The sequence below is a fragment of the Elephas maximus genome, chromosome 3 (assembly GCF_024166365.1).
Source record: "Elephas maximus indicus isolate mEleMax1 chromosome 3, mEleMax1 primary haplotype, whole genome shotgun sequence".
NCBI lineage: Eukaryota > Metazoa > Chordata > Mammalia > Proboscidea > Elephantidae > Elephas > Elephas maximus.
In genome coordinates, this window is record NC_064821.1 from 192,300,474 (window position 1) to 192,324,859 (window position 24,386).

Sequence of the window (24,386 nt, forward strand, 5' to 3'; positions counted from 1 at the left end):
CCCCTACGGCCCGGGCGGGGGGCCCGGGGCGCCGAGCGGGCGGGCGCGGGCGGCCGCTCCGGACACGGACGGCGACAGACACGGCGCACCGGGGCCCCGCCCGGGCTCGTCTTCAGCGCCTGCACGGCCCGGGGGCTCCGCGGCTCTCCGGAGGCGGCGGGCGCCGGGGACTTCCCCTTGCTTTTTCCTCCCGCGGCGGGGGAGGTCGGAAGCCCCCCGACAGCCCTCGCCACCGTCCTACGGGCGAGAGGGGATGGAGCAGAGGCTGCGGCAGTGTCCCTGGCGCCGCAGCGGTAGATGGACGGACGGCAGGCTGCCCATCCTATCCGTGTGCCCCACCCCTCCGAGGATGGCGCCTCCCAGCCCGCCACCTCCCGCCCAGATCCGGGGGCGGCGGGGTAGGCGCCTCTGGCCTGCTTGCCGGGACCTCCACACCCCGAAAGAGGCGGGTCGGAGGGTGCGTGTTCGGGAGAAGGTGACAACAGCTGCACGTGCTGGCCGGCCGCGCCCTCGCGCGCAGAGCCCGGCACTTGTGCGCAAAGCGGTCTCCATGTGCAGAGAGCGCGTCTCCGCCGTGCGCTGCCCTCAAACGGCCCGAGTGCGCCACGTGCGCCTTTCAGACCCATGAAGGAAGCCCCGACGCACCAAAAACGCCGGGAGGGCCGCAGCCACTCACTACACTCTTTGTGCAAACACTTTCTATTTAGGGTGCTTGGGGGCCAGGGGCGGAGACAGCAGTCATTTGCTCCCGCACAGGTCCCGCTGTTCTGCCGGGGAGTGGCCCTGGAGCCATAGGATCCCGCTCTTCCCGCCCGGGGCCCGGGCTGCGACCCGCCGGGGATTGGTTGCCGAGAAGCGGCACCGCCCCGCGCCCGTGCGGGTCTCGGAGGAGGCGGAGCGCTAAGGGGAGAAGGCGCGAAGGCTCAGCGCCTGGGCTGCACTGAGGACGCGGCGGGCCGGAGGAGGTACGGCTTGTTGGTTCCTTGGTTCCAGGCTGCCGGGCGACGGGTTTCGGGGTCCAGGCGGTGGGGGGCAGCTGTGGAAATTGCATGCCCCATTTCCACTTCGGGGGTGGAAGGGCGAGCTGTGACCGCTTGCGCCAGCTTCGTCTACAGAAACCTGGTGTGCATGCTGAGGACAGCTTTGTGCAAAACTAGGGGCACTTTACGTGACAAGACGCCTCTGCCATCCCCCTTCACTTTAGAAGCAGTTTTTCTTTTTTTTGTCCTTTTTTTAAAAAATGCCTTAGTTTAAAAAGGAAACCCTGTTGGCGTAGTGGTTAAGAACCACCGATGCTAACCAAAAGGTCGGCAGTTCAGATCCACCAGCCACTCCTTGGAAACCCTGTGGGCAGTTGTCCTCTGTCCTGTACGGTCGCTTTGAGTCGGAATCAGCTGGACGGCAATGGGTTTTGGGTTTGATTTAGTTTAAAAAAGTAAACGTGCTGTCTAAGGACGCAGCACGTTGTAAATCCGCATATACAAGTCCTGGGAACTGAATGATTCGGCCACCCACCTACCCCATTTGTGTGGGTGGTGGTTTGTGAGGTGGAATGGGCTAAGAAATGCATGTCACACCAGCCAGTCTTGAAAATGCGTCTTGACTTAAAAAAAAAAAAAAAGAAAAAGCTTTATTGAATATAATTAACCTGTTTTACGTGTACAGTGGTTTTTCAGTCTTTTTTGGTATATTCACAGAGCTGAGCAACCTCCAGCACAATCTAATTTTAGAACATTTACTTCACTTCAAAAAGAAACGTTGTGTCCATTAGCAGTCACGCCTCACCTCCCCAGCCCTAGGCAGCCACTAATCTACTTTCCATCTCTACAGATTTATCTGTTCTAGACTTTTCCTAAGTGTGGAATCATGTAATATGTGGTCTTTTGTGTCTGGGGTCTTTCCTTAAAAAAAAATCATTGCCGTCGAGTTGATCCAACTCATAACGGCTGTAAAGGACAGGGTAGAGCTGCCCCATAGGGTTTCCAAGGAGTGCCTGGTGGATTCGAACTGCCGACCTCTTAGCTAGCAGCTGCAGCTCTTAACAACTATGCCACCAGGGTTTCCTCTGTCCCTTAGCATCATGTTTTTCAGATTCATCCATTTTGTAACATGTATCAATGTTTCATTCCTTTTTTTCTGGTTGAATAATACATTGTATGGCTGTGGGGAGCTCTGATGGTGCACTGGTTAAGCACAGGTCTGCTGACTGAAAGATTGGTGGCTGGGAAGACAGGAGTGGCAGTCTACTTCTGTAAAGATTTACAGCCTTGGAAATGCTGTGGGGCAGTTCTACTTGAGTCGGAATCCACTCTATGGCGGGGGGGGGGGGAAGTTAACAAGTATGCATATATCACATTTGTTCATCAGTTGTTTTCCACTTTTTCACTATTACAAACCGTGCTGCCGTGAACATTCCTGTGCAAGTCTTTGTATGGACACATGTCTTTATTTCTCTTGAGTAGATATGCAGGCCTGGAATTGCTGGGTCTCATGCATAACTCCATGTTTAATGTTTTTGAGAAACTGCCAAACTTTCCCAGAAAGAATCCTAAGCACTTGTTACTGTCTGCCTTTTTGATTCTGGCCATCCCTAGTGGGTGTGAAGTGTTGACATTGTGATTTTGATTTGCATTTCTTTGATGAAGTTAATGAAGTTGGGCATCTTTTCATGTGCAAGTTCACCATTTGTTTATATTTGGAGAAATGTCTATCCAGATCCTTTTCCCATTTTAAAAATTGGTTTGTCTTATTATTACTGATTTATAAGCGTTCTTTATATATTGTTGACATCTTTTTTAAACATAAATAAGATATTTCTCTACAGTGTGAGATAGAGTGGAAGCCCAAGACTTTGGAGTCAATAAGATCTAGAATTAAAAAACGAAACAAAACGAAAAAACCAGGCTTCTCCGTTAATGAGCATAGATACTAAGTGATCTTGGACAGATTACCAGATTATTCTCTTTGAGCCTCCAGGAGATCACCTGTAAAATGGGATAATCATGCCTTTTAGGAGCCCTGGTGGCACAGTGGGTAAGAGCTATGGTGAGCTACGGCTGCTAACCAAAAGTTGGCAGTTCAAACCCACTAGTCGCTCCTTGGAAACTCTATGGGACAGTTCTACTGTAGGGTTCCTATAGGGTTCCTATGGGTCAAAATCGACTCGACGGCAACGGGATTTTTTTTTAATGCTTCTGTCATGGATTGAATTATATCCCCCCAAAAATGTGTGTATCTATTTGGCTGGGCCATGATTCCCAGTATTTTGTGATTTTCCTATATGCTGTAAATCCTACCTTTGTGATGTTAATGAGGGAGAATGGGCAGCAGTTGTGTTAGTGAAGCAGGACTCAAGTCTACAAGATTGCATTGTGTCTTGAGGCAATCTCTTGAAATATAGAAGAAAGAAGTGAACAGGGAGACAGGGGACCTCATAGAAAACAGTGCCCGGGAGCAGAGGGCATGTCCTTTGGACCCGAGGTCCCTGAGCAGAGAAGCACCTAGTCAGGGGGAAGATTGATGAGAAGGCTGACAGAGAAAGCATTCTTCTGGAGCTGAGGTCCTGGATTTGGACGGTTAGCTTACTTTACTGTGAAGAAATAAATTTCTCTTTATTAAAGCTATCCACTTGTGGTATTTCTGTTATAGCAGCACTAGGTAATAGCCTCTTAGAGTTGCAGTGAGGATTAAATGACACAATGGGTATTAGCTGCTTAGAATGCACCTGGCAGACAGCAGGCTCTTAAAGATGTATCTAATCTCCCATAAACTGGAAGATGTATGCAGGGGTTTGCTTAGCGGTGTTGGTGCCTGCCCTGCTCCAGAAGCCCATAGACTTTTCCAGGGATTACCGTGAAATTGGCACTAGCATCCATGGCCCTGATTCTGCCTGTAAACCCATTTTTATTTATCCATACCTAAGTCTTTTAACCATCTTAACCACTTTTAGTTCTACTTAGATTTAGGTGTAGCTAAAGCCGTTTCTTCCTTCCGTAGCTGGGAACAATTTAGAGGAGTTACTGTTTTATTTAAAAATTTAACGTTTTAATTTGTGTTTCTCCTAAAGTAAAGGAAAAAAAAAAAAAAAACCCTTGAAAATGACTTTGACAGTCTTCTTATCTGTAGGGAAAAGACCAAAGCTTTGGAGTCATAGGCCTGAGTTACCTCCATGTCTTTTGTAATCTTAGACAAATCATGTGATGTCCTAAGCTTTGGGTTCCGATCTGTAAAATAGGATGACAGTACCCCACAGGATAGGAGCAGCATGCCAGTGAAAGCCATAAACATAAACGTAGTAGCTTTTTTTTTTTCTTTTTTTTAAGTAGCTACCATTTATTGAACTCTTAATACATGGCAAGTGGTTTAAGTTCAGTTATCTTCACACTTGTGATCTAGGACACGGGTGTTTTGATGCTCACTGTACAAATAAAGCTTGCCCAAGGTCTCTGAGCTGGATTCAGAGCTCTACTTCAAGGGCCCTGTTCTATCCACAGGCCAGCCACTAAGCAGGGGTGAGTGTGTTTTTTTGTTTTTCTTTTTTGTAGTAAAATACGTATAACAAAATATTTGCTGTTTTAACCATTTTTAAGTATATAATTAAGTGACATTCATTACATGTACAATGTTGTACAATCGTCACCATTATATATTTCAGAACTTTTTCTTCGCCCCAAACAGGAACTCTGTACCCATTGAACAGGGACTCCCGTTCCCCGCCCCCCCCGCCCCCCAATCCCTGATAACTGCTAATTTACCTTCTGTCTCTATGCATTTGCTTGTTGTAGACATTTCATGTAAGTGGGATGATACAATATTTGTCATTTTGTGGCTGACTTCTTTTTCTTAGCATAATGTTTTCAAGGTTCATCGTTTCTCTTTTTCGCTGAATAACCTTCCGTTGTACGTATATGCCACATTTTGTTTATCTAGACATCTGTTGATGGAGGGGAGTGTGGTTTTAAAGTTGCTCATGGAATCTGTATTAGTTTTCTATTTGCTATTGTAGCAAATTATCACAGATTTAGTGGTTTAAACAACACAAATGTATTATCTTAAAACCCTGTAGGTCAGAAGGTCAATACTGGTCTCACTGGGCTGCAGTCACGGTGTCAGGAGGGCCACGTTCTTTTCTGGTGGTTCTAGGGTAAAATGTTTCCTTGCCTTTTCCAGCTTCTAGAGGCAGCCCTCAGTCCTTGGCTTGATGCCTTTCCATCTTCAAAGTCAGCAGCTATGGGTCAAGTCCTCATAGCACATCACTTGAATCTTGCTTCGTCTATCGTCACCTCTCTTTTTCTGACCACTCTGTTGCATCCTTTTTCTAGTTTTAAGGACCGCAGTGATTATATTGGCCCACCCAGATAATCCAGGATAATCTCCCTATTTTAAGGTCAGCTGATTCCAAAATTCAAAAACCAAAACACATTGCTTTCGAGTTGATTCCGGCTTATAGTGACCCTATAGTTCAGAGTAGAACTGCTTCACAGGGTTTCCGAGGTTATGAATCTTTACAGAAGCAGACTGCCACATCTTTCTCCAACGGAGTGGCTGGTGGGTTCTAACTGCCTTTCTGTTAGAAGCCGAACACTTTAACCACTGTGCCACCAGAGCTGCTTATCAGCTGCTTAGCAGCCTTAGTTGTCCCTTGCCATGTGTCTTGGTTATCTAGTGCTGCTGTAACAGAAATACCACAAGCGGATGACTTTAACAAACAAATTTATTCTCTCACAATTTAGGAGGCTAGAAGTCCAAACTCAGGGTGCTAGCTTCAGGGGAAGGCTTACACTCTCTGTTGGCTCTGGGGGAAGGTTCTCATCATCAGTCTTCCCTGGTCAAGGAGTTTCTCAGCACAGGGACCTTGGGTCCAAAGGACGCGCTATTCTCCTCGCTCTTGTTTCCCAGTGGTATGAGCTCCCCATATCTGTCTACTTGCTTCTCTTTTATATCTCAAAAGAGATTGAGTTAAAATACAACCTAATCTTGTAGATTGAGTCCTGCCTTATTAACATAACTGGGAACCATGGCTTAGCCAAGTTGATACATATTTTGGGGGGACACAATTCAATCCATAACATTCCACTCGTTAGTCCCCCTAAATTCATGTCCTTGCCACGTGTAAAACACATTCACACCATCGTATCATAGCAAAAGTCTTAATTCAACTCCAAATCCCAAATCCAAAAATTGCTCTTCATCTGTGAAATCTAGAATACAAGTTACCTGCTTCCAAAGTAAAATGGTGGAACAGGCACAAGTAGATATTTCCATTACAAATGGGAGAAATAGAAAGGAAAGAAGGGATAACAGGCACCAAGCAAGTCAGTGGAACATATTACATTAGCCTTCGAGGCTTAAAAATAATCCTCTGTTCTCTGAGACCATTTAGACAATGGCCCTACCCTCCTGACTCTGTGTGTTGGCCACACTCTCCAGATTCTGGGTGGAGGCCCCTCAGCCCTGGGCTTCGGCTCCACCTTCTAGGCCCACTGGAATGGCAACTCTGCTTCCTCAGCTTTAGGCACACCATTCTTCTAGTCATTCTGAATGGCAACGCCACTCTCTGAGACCCTAAAGGTTGTGGCCAAACCCTTTGAGACTGAGGCAGCTCTGCTTCCTGTATTCCTTGTCTCTTCAGCTTCTGCTTCCTGGTTCCTTGGCTTCTTAGCCCCTCGGGCTGCCCACATCTGCCCTGCTGGGGCAAGTGTTCCAAAGCTCTTTAACTCCACCAGTAAGTGCCGGAAGGCACGCTATTCTGCCAGTAAACTTAGGGCAGAAGGCACTCAGCTCTCTTGCTGTAAATCAGGAAGCCTAGCTCCCCTGATAAGTGCTTGTAGGCACCCCACTCCATCCACCAGGAAGCTTTCTGGGCAAAGGCACTCAGCTGTCTCTCTCCATGGGTTGACTCCAGCACTGTCCACGCCGGTCTACAGGTTCTGCCGTTGCTCCTTGCTGTTTGTGCCATCTCCAGTGTAGCAGCTCTCCACCAACAGTCACTTCAAGGCAATCTAGGCTTTTACTGTTAGGTACTTTAGGACTCTTCCAGCCTCTATTCATTCACAGTTTTAAAACAGCTTCCACATTTTAGGTATATGTCAGAGCAGCACCCCATTCCTGGTTCCAGATTCTGTCTTAGACATCTAGTGCTGCTGTAACAGAAATACCACAAGTGGATGGCTTTAACAAAGAGAAATTTATTTTCTTACAGTCTAGTAGGCTACAAGTTCAAATTCAGGGTGTCAGCTCCAGGGGAAGGCATTCTCTCTCTGTCAGCTTTGGGGGAAGGTCCTTGTCATCATGCTTCTCTGGTCAAGGAGCTTCTCAGCGCAGGGACCCCAGATCCAAAGGGTGTGCTATTCTCCTGGCTCTTGTTTCTTGGTGATATGAGATCCCCATGTCTCTCTACTTGCTTCTCTCCTTTTATATCTCAGAAGAGATTGACTTAAGGGACAGCCTAATCTTGTAGATTGAGTTGTGCCTCATTAACATAACTACTGCTAATCCTGCCTCGTTAGCATCATAGAGGTAGGATTTACAACACATAGGAAAATCACATCAGATGACAAAATGGTGTACAATCACACAATACTGGAGATTACGACCTAGCCAAGTTGACACATATTTTGGGGGGACACAATTCAATCCATAACACCATGTAACCTATAATATTCTCAGCTTCTGGGCATTAGGACATGGACATCTTCTGGGAGGGAGGTATTATTCTGCCTATCACAGTAGCTATTCAGTAGTGGTGTGATGGAGAATTATCCTGGTATTTCTCTCTAACGGTGCCTGTTTGGCTTTGTAGGAGATCCTGTTAGAAGAAACAGCGGCATGTAAGTTGCTTCCTTTGGCTGATAAACAGGACTCCCCCGCATCCCACCCCTTACCCAAAGCCTTCTCTTTCTCCTGTCTCACCATGCCCAGAGTTTAGACGTCACCCTCCGCATCGCTTGCCTATCAGTTCTGCCAGGTGTAACACATTTATACCTAAATGTGCTGTAACTGTTAGAGACTAAAGAGGTTCAGTGGAGGGCTTCCTGGTGTGGAACCTGAATCTCAGCAGAGGAAGAGGGCATGGAGGCTTATGCAGGGCCCGTCTTCTTATGCCCGTTGTATGTAGTTCAGGGGCTCTCTCCTTAATACCCATCTTATATTTCCTTTTGTTGGAATCTGGTCTTGGGAGGTGTGATGCTCATACCTGTGTCTGACAGGTCCTGGCACAACAGTGACTTCCAGCCCTCTGCCAAATGGTTGGGGAAGAATAGAGTGTTGGAGCAGCAGAAATCTCCAGGTGAGTTAGCTGGGGTTGTTGGCTGGTGATGGGACCCTCAGCCTGTAGCACTGATCCTGGTTAATGATGCCCAGTCCACCCGGGTTCTGCTCAAGCCCGAAACTTGGGATCCACCCAGATTCTGCTCTTCCTCCAGTCAGCCACCGTGTTTCCTTTCACTCGCTGGAGACGTCCCCCTGCCACTGCCGTGGAGCAGACCCTCCGTCACTGTCACATCTGCTGTTTCTAAAACCCTGGTGGCGTAGTGGTTAAGAGCTACGGCTGCTAACCAAAAGGTCAGCAGTTCGAATCCACCAGGCACTCGTTAGAAACTCTATGGGGCAGTTCTGCTCTGTCCTATGGAGTCGCTATGAGTTGGAATCGACTTCATGGCAACGAGTTTTGTTTTGTTTTCATGTTTCTCTTTATTCTCACCTTCTTCCATATTACCCTCACACCATCTCCAAAGCACTCTTTTTAAAACAGATATATTGATGTCACCCCCAGTCGAACTCTTTCACTCACTTTTCACAGCCTGAGGAACAAGCTTCTGAGAACAGCATTCAGTGATGGCATGACTGGGCCCTACCTGCCCTTCCAGCCTCCTCTCACACACCCACATGCAGCGTGCAATGTTATTCCTGACCAGGTGAAATTTCCCAGTATGCCAAGCTCTCTGGGTCCCTTTGGCCTCACTCCTGCACGACCCTCCACGCTCCCCTCCCCAGCTTAATATTAACTCTGTGAACCACAACCCCCCCATCTGTCCTGAAGCACTGGATACATACCTCACCGGAAGTACACGGTTCTTCATACATGGATAACTCTGTCTCCCCAGAGAGTGAGCTCCTTAAAGGCAATGACATTGTGGCCAACACAGTATTGGGCCACTGCTATAAATGATGACCTGACCTCGATGAGTAATTGCTGAGCCATTAAGTATACTATACCCCTTCAGTGTTCACGAGGGGAGGAACGTTTGTAGATGTGTGTGTGTGTATGTGTGAATATTTTAACATTGAGGACAATGTGAGTCACTTACCACATGTCCTAACTCTTCTGAATCTTCTAATCTTATGCGTGCCTTTTTTTTAAAATACTGTTTTTCTTCCCAGGATTCAAGAAAAGAGAGACTGAGGTGTATGTTGGCAATCTTCCACTGGATGTCTCTGAGGTATTCTTCACTCTCTGGGAACAGCTGCTTTTTTATCTTCTTTGGTCTCCCCCATGTGACTGTGAACCTGCTAGTAATTTTACTGGTTCTAAAGACGTTTGGGAGCTATGAGTGTGTGAGTGACCCACTCATCCTGGTTGGCCCTGGGCTTTCCCAAATTTAGCAGTGAAAGTTCTGCCTCCTGGGTAGTTAAAAAAAAACCAGTAGCCGTCAAGTTGCTTCCGACTCATGGCGACCCCACGTGTGTCAAATGGCTGATTTTTCAGAAGTGGATTGCCAGGACTTTCTTCTGAGGCATCCCTGGGTGGAGTTAAAACTCTAACCTTTTGGTTAGCAGCTGAGCATGTTAACTGTTTGCACTAGCCAGGGACTCCCCTGGATGGTTAGTCCCCCTACTTATCCCAGGCAAACCTGCATGATTGGTCACCCTACTTATCTCTTCTTATCCCTTTGAATTGAGGGGCTGCAGTGAGGTGGTTTTTCTTCAGGAAGGGGCCTTATTAGGGCTCACTTGCTGGTAACAGGGTACAGTTGAGTCTTAACCAAACGCTACACCCATTTGACTTTGAACAGAACGAGTTTGGTTGGTTGCTTGTGCACTTAGAGAGTAAAACATAAATGGTGGTATTTTAAACCCCAGGAATCTTATAGTCTGGGGAGGCTAGACAACAAACCTGAAATAATTATGGGCTAGCATAAATATATACGTTTTTTAATAAGTGCATTTGAAGTGCAGATGGAAGGAAGACGGAAGTGTAATCTATTGAAGTATCCTCTGACTTTTAAAAATTTTTGTGATTCTACTGTATGCAAAATAATGTGCCAGAGGTTTAGTATGCTTAAAGATGAATAACTTAGTCCTTTCACTCAAGGAGCTCAATCTTGGAAGGAAGGTGAGAGGAACTAACCTTTGTGAGCCCCTCCTATTTCCAAGTATTTCCTGAAAAGCGTGGTCGCCGTACTCCGTCCCTAACCAGTGACACTCAGTCCTCTCTGCCCAAGTTGTACCTTACTCCTTTTATGCCACCTATATTTATTTTTTTATGATATATTATCATTATCGGGCCTGAGCCAGGAAACAGGCTAGTTGAATCCAGGTCCAGTTGTCCCCAAATCTCATGTTCTTTGCCTTGTACCAAACCACATAACTGATAGGACATGTAAACAACTCACAATAATAAAAGATGGGCCTGTGATGTTTTTAATCAAAGGGAGAGGAAAAATGGTATTGGAACATAGAGAAGGAAGTAATCATTTTGACCCAATAAATGAAACCATATTCAAAGGGACAGTTTGGGGGACTCTTGGCATCTGATAGAAGAGAGTACTGGGGCTGGCTCCCCTGCCTCTACCTTGGCAGGCTGGTGTAACCTGACAGTGACATGGAGAGGGGAGCCCTGAGGACAGTTCCTGTGGTGGTCTGGGGAGGCATGGTACTGAGAAGCTCCGCCATCTCTCTCCGTAGACCCTGTTTGAAAGCCCAGCACCTGGGGTTTGCTTGGCCACGCTGTCCCACAGTAGTGTAGGGCACCCTTGGTCCTTGTCCACAGTGTTTTCTTTCAACTCTCTAACTCATACCAGCCTCATAGAAGAGGAAGGATGTGAAGTAGGCTTTAAAGAAGCAGTAGGATTTTTTAAAAAATTAATTTTTGATTATAAAATTAACACCCTGCCAAGAACTGTGAAGTATTTGAGATTTTTCCTACTTGCAAGCTAACAAGTTAGCCTGCTGCAGTTTCGTGGTTGCTGGTAGAAAACACAAAACTTCTGGGTCAGGGATGAAAGACTACTTACGACAGCAGTAACGGTAGCCAGCATTTTTTGTTATTATTATTTTTTAAATAGCATTTTTATTAGGATTGTTACTTTTTGTTAGTGTTGTGGTTACAACATAACATAAATTTTGAGTGATCTATTTTTCCCGTAAGTCATGTTATTTTTAGTGCATGATTTTTCAGAACACAATAATTTTTTTAGTATTTAGTATAATGTATATAATTGTATCATTGCAGAATAATATATAACAAGTCTCAATTATTAATCAGCATTCTTTTTTTTGTTGTACTTTAGATGAAGGTTTACAGAGCAAATTAGTTTTTCATTAAACAATTAATGGACATATTGTTTTGTGATATTGGTTGCCAACCGCTTTGTTATGATTTTTTACTTTTCATTGTATCGTTGGTTGTATTCATCTCTTTTTCTTGAGATGCAATTCACATACCATAAAATTCACCATTTTAAAGTGTACAATTCAGTGCTTTTTAGTGTATCCACAAGGTTGTACAGCCATCGTCACTAATTCCAGAACATTTCCTTTGCCCCAGAAAGAAACCCCGTGCCCCTTACAGTCCCTCCCTTGCCCTGGTTTGCCTAGCCCTTGGCAACCACTAATCTACTTTTTGTCCCTGTGGATTTGCCTATTCTGGACTTTTCACATAAATGGAATTATACAATACGTGGCCTTTTATGCCTGGCTTATTTCGCTTAGCGTAATGCTTTCAGGGTTCGTACATGTTGTAGCTTGTCTCAGTATTTCATTTCTTTTTAGTGCCAAATGATACAGTAAAACCAGCAAAAGACAGAACCTGTGTAAGGCAAAAACCTGTCAGAGAAGGAAAACTCAAATATTTTCCACTAAAAGGAGCAATAGAAAAGTGGCAAGACTGCCCCTTGTCAAAGGCAGAAAACGTCGTGAGACCCAGAAGAACAAGGTAGTCCTGTTGAGCTCTGGCTTTCACGGGTTTCACTGTATTTTCGTCGTGTGACTGGAACACCTTTGGTGTATCCATTCATCAGTTGATGAACATTTGGGTTGTTTACACTTTTTGGCTATTATGAGTGATGCTGCTATGACCATTCACTTATAAGTTTTTATGTGAACATGTTTTGTTTCTCTCCGGTATATATCTAGGAGCAGAATTGGTAACAATATGTTTAACTTTTGGAGGAACTGCCTAACTTTTCCCAAATGCCTGTACCATTTTCCATTCCCACTTGCTGTGTATGAGGGTTCCAATTTGTTTACTTCCCCCCAACACTGGTTATTGTGTGTCTTTTTTATTATAGCTGTCCTGGTGAGTGTGAAGTGGTGTCACTGTGGTTTTGAGTTGCACTTCCTTAAAAACTAATGAACGTCGTTCATGTGCTTTTTGGCCACTTGTATATCTTCTTTGGGGAAATGTCTGTTCACATCCTTTGTTCATTTTTTATTTGGTCTGTTTGTCCTGTTACTATTGAGTCATAAGATTTCATGTATAATCTGGATATAAATCCCTTATCAGATAATGCTTTGCAAATATTTTCTCCCATTCTGTTGTCTTTTTACTTTCTTAATAGTGTTCTTTGGCACACGAGAGTTTTTAATTTTGCTGAAGTCCAATTTTCTATTTTTTATTCGGTTGCTTGTAATTTAGGTGGCATATCTAAGACATCGTTGCCTAATCCAAGATCATGAAGATTTACACCCATGTTTTCTTCTAAGAGTTTTATAGTTTTAGCTCTTATATTTAAGCCATTATCCATACACAAGTTATTTTTTGTATATGGTGTGAGGTGGGGGTCCAGCTTAATTCTTTTGTATGTGCATATCTAGTTGTCTGAGGATCCCTAGTGGCAAAATGGTTTAAGGACTTGGTTGCTAATGGAAAGGTTGGCAGTTCAAACCCATCCAGTGGTTCTGCAGGAGAAACCCGGCGATCTGCTTCTGTAAATATTACAGCCAAGAAAACCCTAAGAGGCAGTTCTGCTGTGTCACATGGGGTCATCGTGAATCGGAATTGACTCGGCGGAAGCCAACGACAACAAGAACAATCCAGTTGCCCCGGCACCATTTGTTGAAGAGACTGTTCTTTCTCCATTGAAAGGACTTGGCACTCTTGTCAAAAATTAGTTGGCCATAGATGTATGAGTTTATTTCTCAGTTCGTTTCCTTTGGTCTACGTGTCTCTTCTTATACTGATACCACACTGTTTTGATTACTATAGCTTTGCAGTATGTTTTGAAATTGGACCGTATCAGTCCTCCTACTTGTTCACTATTGCTTTGTCTAATTGAGGGACCCCTGCAATTCCCTGTGAGTTGCAGGATCAGCTTTTCCATTTCTGCAAAGAAGGCTTTTGGAATTTTAATAGGAATTGCACTGAATCTGTAGATTGCTTTGGGTAACATTGACATCTTAATATTGAGTCTTCCAGTCCATGAAAACAGGATGTCTTTCCATTTATTTAGTTCTTTAATTTCATTCAGTAATGTTTTATAGTTTTCAGTGTACAAGTCTTTCATCTCCCTGGTTAACAATTTATTCCTAGGTATTCTACTCTTTGAGATGCTATTGTAAATGGAATTTTATTCTTAATTTCCTTTTTTCAGTTGTTCCTTACTGGTGTATAGAAACACAACTGATTTTTATGTGTTGATCTTATACCCTGCCACTTCACTGAATTCATTTATTAACTCTAGTAACTTCCTTGTGAATTTTGGGGGATTTTTTTTTTCCCGCTTTTTTTTTTTCTTGTGCTTTAAGTGTAAGTTTACAATTCAAGTCAGTTTCTAATACAAAAATTTATACACATATTGTTATGTGACCCTAGTTGCTTTCCCTATAATGTGACAGCATACTTCTCCTCTCCACCCCGTATGTCCTGTGTCCGTTCCACAAGCTCCTGTCACCCTCTGCCTTCGCATCCTGCCTACGGACAAGAGCTACCCATGTAGTTTCATGTGTCTGCTTGAGCTAAGAAGCACATTCCTCACCAGTATCATTTTATGTCTTATAGTTCAGTCTAATCTTTGTCTGAAGAGTTGGCTTCGGGAATGGTTTTAGTTTTGGGCTAACAGAGAGTCCAGGTGCTATGTCTCCTGGGTCCCTCCAGTCTCAGTCAGACCATTAAGTCTGGTCTTATTACTAGAATTTGAATTCTGCATCCTGCTTTTCTCCTGCTCCATCAGGGACTCTCTATTGTGTTCCCTGTCTGAGCAGTCGGTGGTAGCCGGGTACCATCTAGTTCTTCTGGTCTCAGGCTGATGGAGTCTCTGGTTTATGTGGCCCTTTCTGTCTTGGGCTCTTATTTTCCTGTGTCTTTGGTGTTCTTCATTCTCCTTTGCTCCAGGAGGGTTGAGACCAATTGATGCATCTTAGATGGCCACTTCTTAGCTTTTAAGACCCCAGACGCCACTCATCAAAGTGGGATGCAGAACATTTTCTTAATAAACTTTGTTATGCCAATTGACCTAGATGTTCCCTGAAATCATGATCCGCAGACCTCTGCCCCTGCTACTCTGTCCCTTAAAGTGTTTGGTTGTGTTCAGGAAACTTCTCAGCTTTTGGTTTAGTCCAGTTGTGCTGACTTGCCCTGTATTGTATGTTGTCCTTCCCTTCACGTAAAATAATTCTTCTTTGCTAATTAGTGAATACCCTTTTTCCCTCCCTCCCCACCCGCGTAACCATCAAAGAATGTTTTCGTCTGTGTTTAAACCTTTTCTTGAGTTCTTACAATAGTGGTCTCATATAACATTTGTCCTTTTGTGACTAATTTCACTCAGTGTAATACCTTCCAGATTCAGCCATATTATGAGATGTTTCATGGATTCATCGCTGTTCTCTATTGATGCGTGGTATTCCATTGTGTGAATATACCGTAATTTGTTTATTCATTCATCTGTTGATGGGCACATTGGTTGTTTCCATCTTTTTGCTATTGTAAACAGTGCTGCTATGAGTGTAGGTATGTATATATCTACTGGTGTGAGGGCTCTTATTTCTCTAGGATATATTCCAAGCCGTGGGATTGCTGGATCATATGGTAGTTCTATTTCTAGTTTTTTAAGGAAGCGCCAAATTGATTTCGAAAGTCGTCGTACCATTTTACATTCCTACCAGCAGTGTATAAGTGTTTTCGGTCTCTCCACAACCTCTCCAACATTTATTATTTTGTGTTTTTCTATTAATGCTAGTGTTGTTGGGGTGAGATGGTATCTCATCGTGGTTTTGATTTGCGTTTCTCTAACGGCTAATGACTGTGAGCATTTCCTCATGTATCTGTTAGCCACCTGAATGTCGTCTTAGTGAAGCACCTGTTCATATCCTTTGCCCATTTTTTAATTGGGTTGTCTTTTTGTTGTTGAGGTTTTGCAGTATCTTGCAGATTTTAGAGATTAGACAATAATTGGATTTGTCATAGCAAAACATTTTTTCCCAGTCTGTAGGTTGTCGTTTTACTGTTTTGGTGCAGTCTTTGGATGAGCATTAAGTATTTGATTTTTAGGAGCTCCCAGTTATCTAGTTTCTCTTCAGGTGTTTGTGCATTGTTAGTAATATAATTTTGTGTACTGTTTATTCCATGTCTTAGGGCTCCTAGAGTTGTCTCTGTTTTTTCTTTCATGATCTTTATCGTTTTAGATTTTATATTTAGGCCTTTGATCCATTTTGAGTTAGTTTTTGTGCATGGTGTGAGGTATGGGTCTTGTTTCTTTTTTTTTGCAGATGGATTGCCAGTTATGCCAGCACCGTTTGTTAAAAGAGACTGTCTTTTCTGCAATTGGTGGACTTTGGGCCTTCGTTGAGTATCTGCTGCTCATAAGTGGATGAATTTATGTCTGGATTCTCAATTCTGTTCCATTGATCTTTGTATCTGTTGTTGTATCAGTGTCAGCCTGTTTTGACTACTGTGGTGGTATAATAGGTTTTAAATCAGGTAGTGTGAGGCCTCCCACTTTGTTCTTCTTTTTCAGTAATTCTTTACTTATCCAGGGCTTCTTCCCTTTCCATATGAAGTTGGTGATTTGTTTCTCCATCTCATTAAAAAATGCCATTGGAATTTGGATTGGGATTACAGTGTGTCTGTAGATCACTTTGGGTAGAATAGACATTTTCACAGTGTTGGGTCTTCCTATCCATGAGCAAGGTATGTTCTTCTACTTATGTAGGTCTCTTTTGGTTTCTTGCAGTAGTACCTTGTAGTTTTCTTCGCATAGGCCCTTTACATCTCTGGTTAGGTTTATCCTTAATTATTTTATCTTTTTGGGGGCTATTGTAAATGGTATTCATTTGGTGATTTCCTCTTTGATGATCTTTTCGTTTGGTGTAGAGGAACCCAACTGATTTTTGTATGTTTATTTTGTATCCTGATACTTTGCTGAACTATTAGTTCTAGTAGTTTTCTTGTGGACTCTTCAGGGTTTTTTGTGTATAAGGTTATATCATCTGTAAATATGCTTTTACTTCTTCCTTACCAATTTGGATGCTCTTTATTTCTTTTTCTAGCCTGATTGCTCTGGCTAGGACCTCCAACTCAGTGTTGAATAAGAGTGGTGATAAAGGGCAGCCTTGTCTGGTTCCTGATCTCAAGGGGAATGCTTTCAGACTCTCTCCATTTAGGATGATGTTGGCTTTGTATAAATGCCCTTTATTATGTTGAGGAATTTCCTTTCTATTCCTGTTTTGCTGAGAGTTTTTATCATGAAGTTTTTTGGACTTTGTCAAATGCCTTTTCTGTGTTTATTGATAAGATCATGTGGTTCTTGTCTTTTGTTTTACTTATGTGAGGGATTACACTCATTGTTTTTCTAATGTTAAACCATCCCTGCATACCTGGTATGAATCCCACTTGGTCATAGTAAATTATTTTTTTGATATGTTGTTGAATTCTATTGGCCAGAATTTTGTTGAGGATTTTTGTGTCCATGTTCATGAGGCATATTGGTCTGTAATTTCCTTTTTTTGTGGTGTCTTTACCTGGGTTTGGTATCAGGGTTATGCTGGCTTCATAGAATGGGTTTGGGAGTATTCCATCCTTTTCTATGCTCTGAAATACCTTTAGTAGTAGTGGTGTTAACTTGTCTCTGAAGGTTTGGTAGAATTCTCCAGTGAAGCTGTCAGGGCCAGGGCTTTTTTTTTGTTGGGAGTCTTTAAATTACCTTTTCAATTTCTTCTTTTGTTATAGATCTATGTAGTTATTCTACCTCTGTTTGTGTTAGTTTAGGTAGATAGTGAGTTTCTGGAAATTTGTTCATTTCTTCTAAGTTTTCAAATTTGTCATGGTACAGTTTTTCGTGGTATTCTGTTATGATTCTTTTAATTGTAGTTGGGTCTTTTGTGATATTGTCCATCTCATTTCTTATTTGGGTTACTTGCTTCCTCTCCTGTTTTTCTTTTTTTCAGTTTGGCCAGTGGTTTATTGATTTTGTTGATCTTTTCAAAGAATTAGCTTTGTTTTTTTTTTTTTAACTCTTCCAATTGCTTTTCTGTTCTCTATTTCATTTAATTTTGCTTTAATTTTTATTATTTGTTTTCTTCTTATGCCTGAGGGCTTCTTTTGCTGCTCTGTAGTTGTTCCAGTTGTAGGGATAATTCTTTGATTTTGGTCCTTTCTTCTTTTTGGATGTGTGTTATAAATTGACCTCTGAGCACTGCTTTTGCTGTGTCCCAAAGGAAGTGTTTCATTCTTATTTGATTCTATGATTCTGTCCTTAATTTCTTCTATAACCCAGTAGTTTTTGAGCAAGGTGTTGTTCAGTTTCCATGTGTTAGGTGTTTTCTCCGTGCTTCTTCTCTTATTGATGTCTACTTTTGTGCCTTTATGTTCAGAGAAGATGCTTTGTAATATTTCGAAGTTTTGGCTTCTTTTAAGGCTTGCTTTATGGCCTAATATGTGGTGTATTCTGGAGAATGTTCCTTGTGCATTGGAAAAAAAAGTATACTTGGTTGCTGTTGGGTAGAGTGTTCTGTATATGGTCTATGAGGTAAAGTTGGTTAATTGTGGCATTTAGATCTTCCGTGTCTTTATTGGCCCTCTTTCTGGATGTCCTGTCCTTCGCTGAAAGTGGTGTGTTGAAGTCTCCTACTATTATTGTGGAGCTGTCTGTCTCTCTTTTCAATGTGCTTAGAGTTTGTTTTAAGTATTTTGGAGCCCTGTCGTTGGGTGTGTAAATATTTATTATGGTTACATCTTTCTGGTATATTGACCTTTTAGTCATTATATAGTGTCCTTTCTTATCCTTTTTGGTGGATTTTTTGTTTTTTAAGTCCATTTTGTCAGGAATTAATATTGCCACTCCAGGTGTTTTTTGATTGTTGTTTGCTTGATATATATATTTTTTCCATCCTTTGAGTTTTAGTTTATGTCTTTAAGTCTAAGGTGTGTCTCTTGTAGGCAGCATATAGATGGATCATGTTTTTTTATCCATTCTGCCACTCTCTGTCTCTTTATTGGTATATTTAGTTCATTTACATTCAGCATAATTATTGGTAGGTATGAGTTTAGTGCTGTCATTTTGATGTCTTTTTTTGTGTGTGTTGTTGACAGTTTCTTTTTTCCACTTAATTTTCTGTGCTGAGTCATTTTTCTTTATTTTCATCTTTTTCATTGTTGTTGCTTTTGTATTTGCTGAGTCTTTTATGTTTTTCGTGTTTTTTATTTTGATATGTAGGATTGTTAGTTTCCTTTGTGGTTACCTTAATACTTACCCCTATTTTTCTGAGTTTAAACCAGTCTTTTATTTCTTTATATCACGTTCACTTCCTCTCCATATGAAAGATCTATGACTACATTTTTTTAGTCCCTCCGTTTTGTTATAATGTTGTCATCTTTTAGATAATGATGTCTCTGTTTCACTGTTTTAAGCATTTTAGCCGGGATTTATTTAATTTCCCTAACTGGCTTGATATCTGGTTGTTCTGTGTTCTGGTCTTGGGTTGTTATCTGATGTTACTGATTTTCTAACTGGAGGACTTCCTTTAGTTTTTCTTGTAATTTTGGTTTCCTTTCTGAAAATTCCCTCAACTTCTGTTTATCTGGAACTGTCCTAATTTCGCCTTCGTATTTGAGAGACAGTTTTGCTGGATATATAATTCTTGGCTGGCAATTTTTTTCCTTCAGGGCTTTATCTATGTCATCCCATTGCCGCCTTGCCTGCATGGGTTCTGCAGAGTAGTTTGAGCCTAGTCTCATTAACTGTCCTTTGTAGGTGTCTTTTTTTTTTTTTTTAATCCCTTGCCACTTTTAAAATTCTCTCTTTATCTTTGGTTTTTGCAAGTTTGATTATGATATGTCTTGGTGACTTCCTTTTGGGATCTGTCTTGTGTGGGGTTTGATGAGAATCTTGGATAGATAGCTTCTCATCTTTCATGATATCAGGGAAGTTTTCTGATAACAAATCTTCAACAATTCTCTCTGTATTTTCCGTTATCCCTTACCACCCCCACTCTGGTACTCCAATCGCTCATAGGTTATTTCTCTTGATAGAGTCCCACATAATTCCTAAGGTTTCTTCATTTTTTTAAGTTTTTTGTTTTTTTTAATTTTTCCTCAGGTATGTTGTCAAGTGCTATATCTTAAATCTCACTAGTTCTGACTTCCTTTTTTTCATTTCTGCTTCTATGACTTTCTACTGAGTTGTCTGGTTCTGAAATTTTATTGTTAATCTTCTGGATTTCTGTTTGTTGTCTCTCTGTGGATTCTTGTAGACTATTAGATTTGTCACTGTACTCTACTCCAGTCTTCCAAAGTTCCGCTAATGCTTGTCTGTGTGCTGCTTGACTTGTTGTATATTTTGTCTGATCTCCTTCCTGATCTCTTGAAGAGTTCTGTATATTAATCTTTTGTATTCTACTTCTGGTCATTCCAGGAAGTTGTCTTCATTGGAAGATTTCTTGATTATTTGTTTTTGGAGCTTGCTAAAGCAATCATGGCCTGCCTCTTTATGTGATTTGATATTTTTTGTTGTCTCCAAGCCATCAATAAGATATTTTATTAATTTATTTTATATCTACTTACCGTGTCCTAGCTTCTTATTTTGTTTCATTTTGATATACCCAAATAGACTGCTCGAGGGAGCTAGTTTGATTATTGGCGCCTTTGAAGCTCTAACGTCGTGTCTCCAGGTCGTTAGAGCTGCTACTAGGTTTATGAGTCCAGGAGTCTGTTTTACTTTTTTTCTATGTATTCAGCTTAGGTGTCCAGGTAGTTGGTCACCAAGTGTGTGGTGAAGGCTCTCACCTACAGCCTTAGATGAGCAGGGGTGATTGGTGTATGCACAAGTGCCTGGCTGTAGTAAGGGGTCATGTGCTGAGCAAGGCAGAGGACTGACACCCACCCCTGAGAGTGTGTGAGGAAAGCGTGTCCCTTTCCCTAGAGCATGTAGGTGGGTGGGTTTTGCAGCTGGACTATGGGCACCCAATGCTGTTCGTTGTAAGGACTGGGAGGCTCGACTTACCCTTGGACCCGTGTTGTGGATGGCTACATGGCATGGGTGGAGCTACCAGTCCTCAGGCCCCTCATGTGGGTAGGCGAGGACCCAGCTTAATAGGCAGAGCAGTGTCAAATGTCACTAACCTGCCTCTCCACCACATAGTCAAAAGTTTAAGTTAGACTTCAGGTATATACCCTGTTGTACTGTGCTACTGAGGGCCTGTGCTGTTGAAATGGGCCCACACATGCCCATGCAGAGGTGAAAGGTATTCAAAGTCCGTGGACTCCTTATGCCTGTGCCTAGGCAAAGGAGCTGTTTCTGCCCTGAGTTCCTGGCTTTGGGGAGCCGGCAGATTGTTTTTTTTCTGTTTGTTAATATGTTCCCTGTCCAAGGCCAGGAGAATGGCTCAGGGCCCACAACAGGCCCTACTTCCAGTCCAGGGAAAGTGGCTATCACTGAAGCTGACTTGGGACCCAGTGCAGAGCGGAGAGAAGTCAGGTAAATGGGAGAGAGTTTTTTTTACCAACCTTGCTCTGCACGGTAGATCAGACTCAAGTACCCATCTTTTGCCGATTCCGTGCTGGCTTTTGCTGATTCTGGAGGCGTGAGCGGACTCTCTGCTGCTCGGTCTCTCCTGTTGTGGAAAATGCGCCCCAGAAGCCACTGCTCGCCTCACTGCACTTGTATCAGCAGATCTGGCCTGCGGAGCATCAGGCCTGCCAACTCCTCACTGCATCTGAACCGTCTCTCCCTCCCTTTGCTGCTCAGTTCAATTCCTCAACTTTGCCTTTGATGTTCTGGGCTCCTAGATTGTCATATATAATCGATTCACTTGTTTTTTGGGTGTTTGTTGTAAGAGGGATCACAGGAAGCATCTGACTACTCCATTATCTTGGCTCTGCCTCTCTTTGGGATTTTCTAGATATAGAATCGTGTCATTTGAGAATAGAGATAGTTTTACTTCTTCCTTTACAATTTAGATGCCTTTTATTTCTTTTTCTTGCCTCATTGCTCTGGCTGGAACTCCGAGTACAATGCCGAATAGCAATGATGAAAGCAGGCATCCTTGTCTTGTTCTTAATCTTCAGGGAAAGCTTTCAGTCTTTCATTCAGTATGATGTTAGCTGTAGGTTTTTCATAAATGTCCTTCATCATGTTGAGGAATTTCCCTACTATTTCTAGTTCGTTGAGTATTTTCATCATGAAAGGGTACTGGATTTTGTCAGATGCCTTTTCTGCATCAGTTGACATGATCATGTGGTTCTTTTCCTTCATGGAGACAGATTTATAAGTCACTCTGGATCACAGTCTTAGAACCTGGGTCTGATGAAGGAGTTCCTGAAAACGTTATGTCCCAGCCCAGTCCCATCTCTGCCCCCATCCCTGGGGGACTGAATGAGGTTTCCAGTCACCCTTGCTCTGGTAGTCTTTCCACACCTCTGCTCACCTCATTTCCATGGGAACTGCAAAGAAGGTTGTTCTTGGTCCCTCTGTCTCACGTGGGTCAGTAGAAGCCTGTGTACCAGCTGGAAAGGAGAAGATTAAGTCCTGGAGGCACCAGATCTACCCCTAGAGGATCAAAACCCCTCTTCCCTCAAGACCTTAGCCTTGCCCTCAGGAGGATAAGATAGGCCAAGAAGCCACATCCTTCTATTGCTCAGCTTCTAGATCCTCAGCTAGGTGGCAAGGGTTTGCTGGATCATATTCTTCCATCAAGAAAGCATCCTAGAGGAATGAAAAGGTGTTCTCTACAAGGACTCAACAAGGGAGAAAGTGGGAAGGGAGGCTGTGGAAAAAGAGGGAACCTGGGAGAGATAAGCAAGGAGCTCCAAAGACGGGTCTCGGGAGCAGATAGCACCTCAGGGTCTCACCAGTGGTTTGGGTGCTTCCTTCACCAGAAACCTTTTCCAGAGGCTAGGGAAAAAAAGAGAAGGTGTCACTCAGGCACGTCTGTATTTACTTTATTGATTTTATGTTGAATTACTCTGGGTAGATTTTGAGGCAGGATACGGAGCATCATCAGCTGCTGCTCTGACACAGACTCTAGCTGACTCCTCAGACACCCACTCGCTTTCTCAATGGGAGTCCAAGCCAACCCAAAGAAAACCGTTCAGAAACAGGGAAGGGAGGTAGGGAGGCAGCCATTAGGGAGTCCCCCATCAGTGTAGTCACAGAATGCACGGCACACACAGCCCTTCCCAGTCAGGGGAGGAGGGCTTATATGGGCCTGCTTAGCCTGGCAGAAGGCTGGCACTTCTTGGAGGGAGGAATAGGAGTGGTGGTTAAGGATATATCAATTTCACTGTGTCATGACTCTCAGTGGTTTGGCAGTTACGTAATGATGTAACCATTTCCATGATTAGATCTGATATAGTCTCCTCCATGATGAGATCTGCTCTGAGCAGCCAGTTAATTGAAAGGGAGTTTCCTTGGGGATATGGCCTGCATCCAATATACATGGACTTTCTGTCAAAGCTTGCTGGATTTTGCTCACTCTTGATCCTGCATCCTACTCATCATCATCTGACCTCCGATTCTTGGGACTTGAGCTAGCAGCCTGCTGTCTGACCTGTCGATCTATGGTTCATCAGCCCCTGCAAGTACATGAGTCGAAGAAGCCTCTAGTCTGACACCTGACCCATGGACTTAGGATTTGCCATCCTCTACAAACACATGAGTCATTTCCTTGAGATAAATCCCCCCCTTTGTCTTTCTCTCTCTATGTGTGTATGTGTGTACACACACATACATACATACATAAACACATTTCACTGGTTTTGCATCTCTATAGAGAACCCAGCCTAAGACATTTGGTACTCGGGGTGGTTCTAGAGAAACAAATTGTAAGGGTGAATTTTCTAAATTGGTTCTCAAGTCTGTCTAGTCTTAAAGATGTTTATGACTCTGCTTCCAGTAGTAAAGAGGGCACTACTAATCCATGGCTTGAGGTTGCAATAGAAATACTCAAAATATCACCGCCAATAGATCAAGTATTGGTGAAAGGTAAGGCCCTGAATGTTGGCATGTTTGATTTTTCTGTACAGTTTTGTCAGGATGAGAAGAATAAGGAAGCTGGTTGGTTACTCCTGCTTTCACTAGGCAAAGTGGTAAAAGAAAGATGAGCTCAGGGCTTCGGAGTCAAAGCTTAAGTGCCAGATAAACGACCTCAAAGTTGCTACTTGTGCCCTAAAAGAAAGTCTTATTTCTTGTAGTAACAGAGCAGATACTGCCAAAAACTAGTCTAAGATTCTTACTGTGAGAGTGGCTGAATTACAACATCAAATGAATTTTCAACCTTGAATGGTGTCAAAAGTTAAAGTGAGGGCATTGATTTGGAAGAAATGGGATCCTGAACCTTGGGATGTGGACATAAGGGCAGATGTCATGGATTGAATTGTGTCTCCCCCAAAATATGTGTCAACTTGGTTAGGCCATGATTCCCAGTATTGTGTGGTTATCCTCCATTTTGTGATTGTAATTTTATGTTGAGAGGATTAGAGTGGGATTCTAACACCACCCTCACTCAGATCACCTCCCTGATCCAAGGTAAAGGGAGTTTCCCTGGGGTGTGGCCTATACCAGCTTTTATTTCTCAAGAGATAAAAGGAAAGAGAAGCAAGCAGAGAGTTGGGGACCTCTTACCCCCAAGAAAGCAGCACCAGGATCAGAGTGCATCCTTTGGACATGGGGTTCCTGCACCTGAGAAGCTCCTAGACCAGGAGAAGCCTTCCTCCATAGCTGACAGAAAGAGGAAGA

At 43.0% G+C, this 24,386-nt stretch overlaps 1 protein-coding gene across 1 annotated transcript in view; it reads left to right on the forward strand.

Moving 5' to 3' along the window:
* Positions 1–7,748: 7,748 nt before the first annotated feature.
* TDRD10 (tudor domain containing 10) overlaps positions 7,749–24,386 on the forward strand; it is a 78,699-nt gene continuing 62,061 nt past the window's right edge. Inside the window, exons 1-3 of the mRNA XM_049880641.1 lie at positions 7,749–7,829; positions 8,208–8,287; positions 9,382–9,440. Coding sequence (XP_049736598.1) covers positions 7,828–7,829; positions 8,208–8,287; positions 9,382–9,440 — 141 coding nt within the window. The 5' untranslated portion in view covers positions 7,749–7,827. The remainder of the gene's footprint in view (positions 7,830–8,207; positions 8,288–9,381; positions 9,441–24,386) is intronic.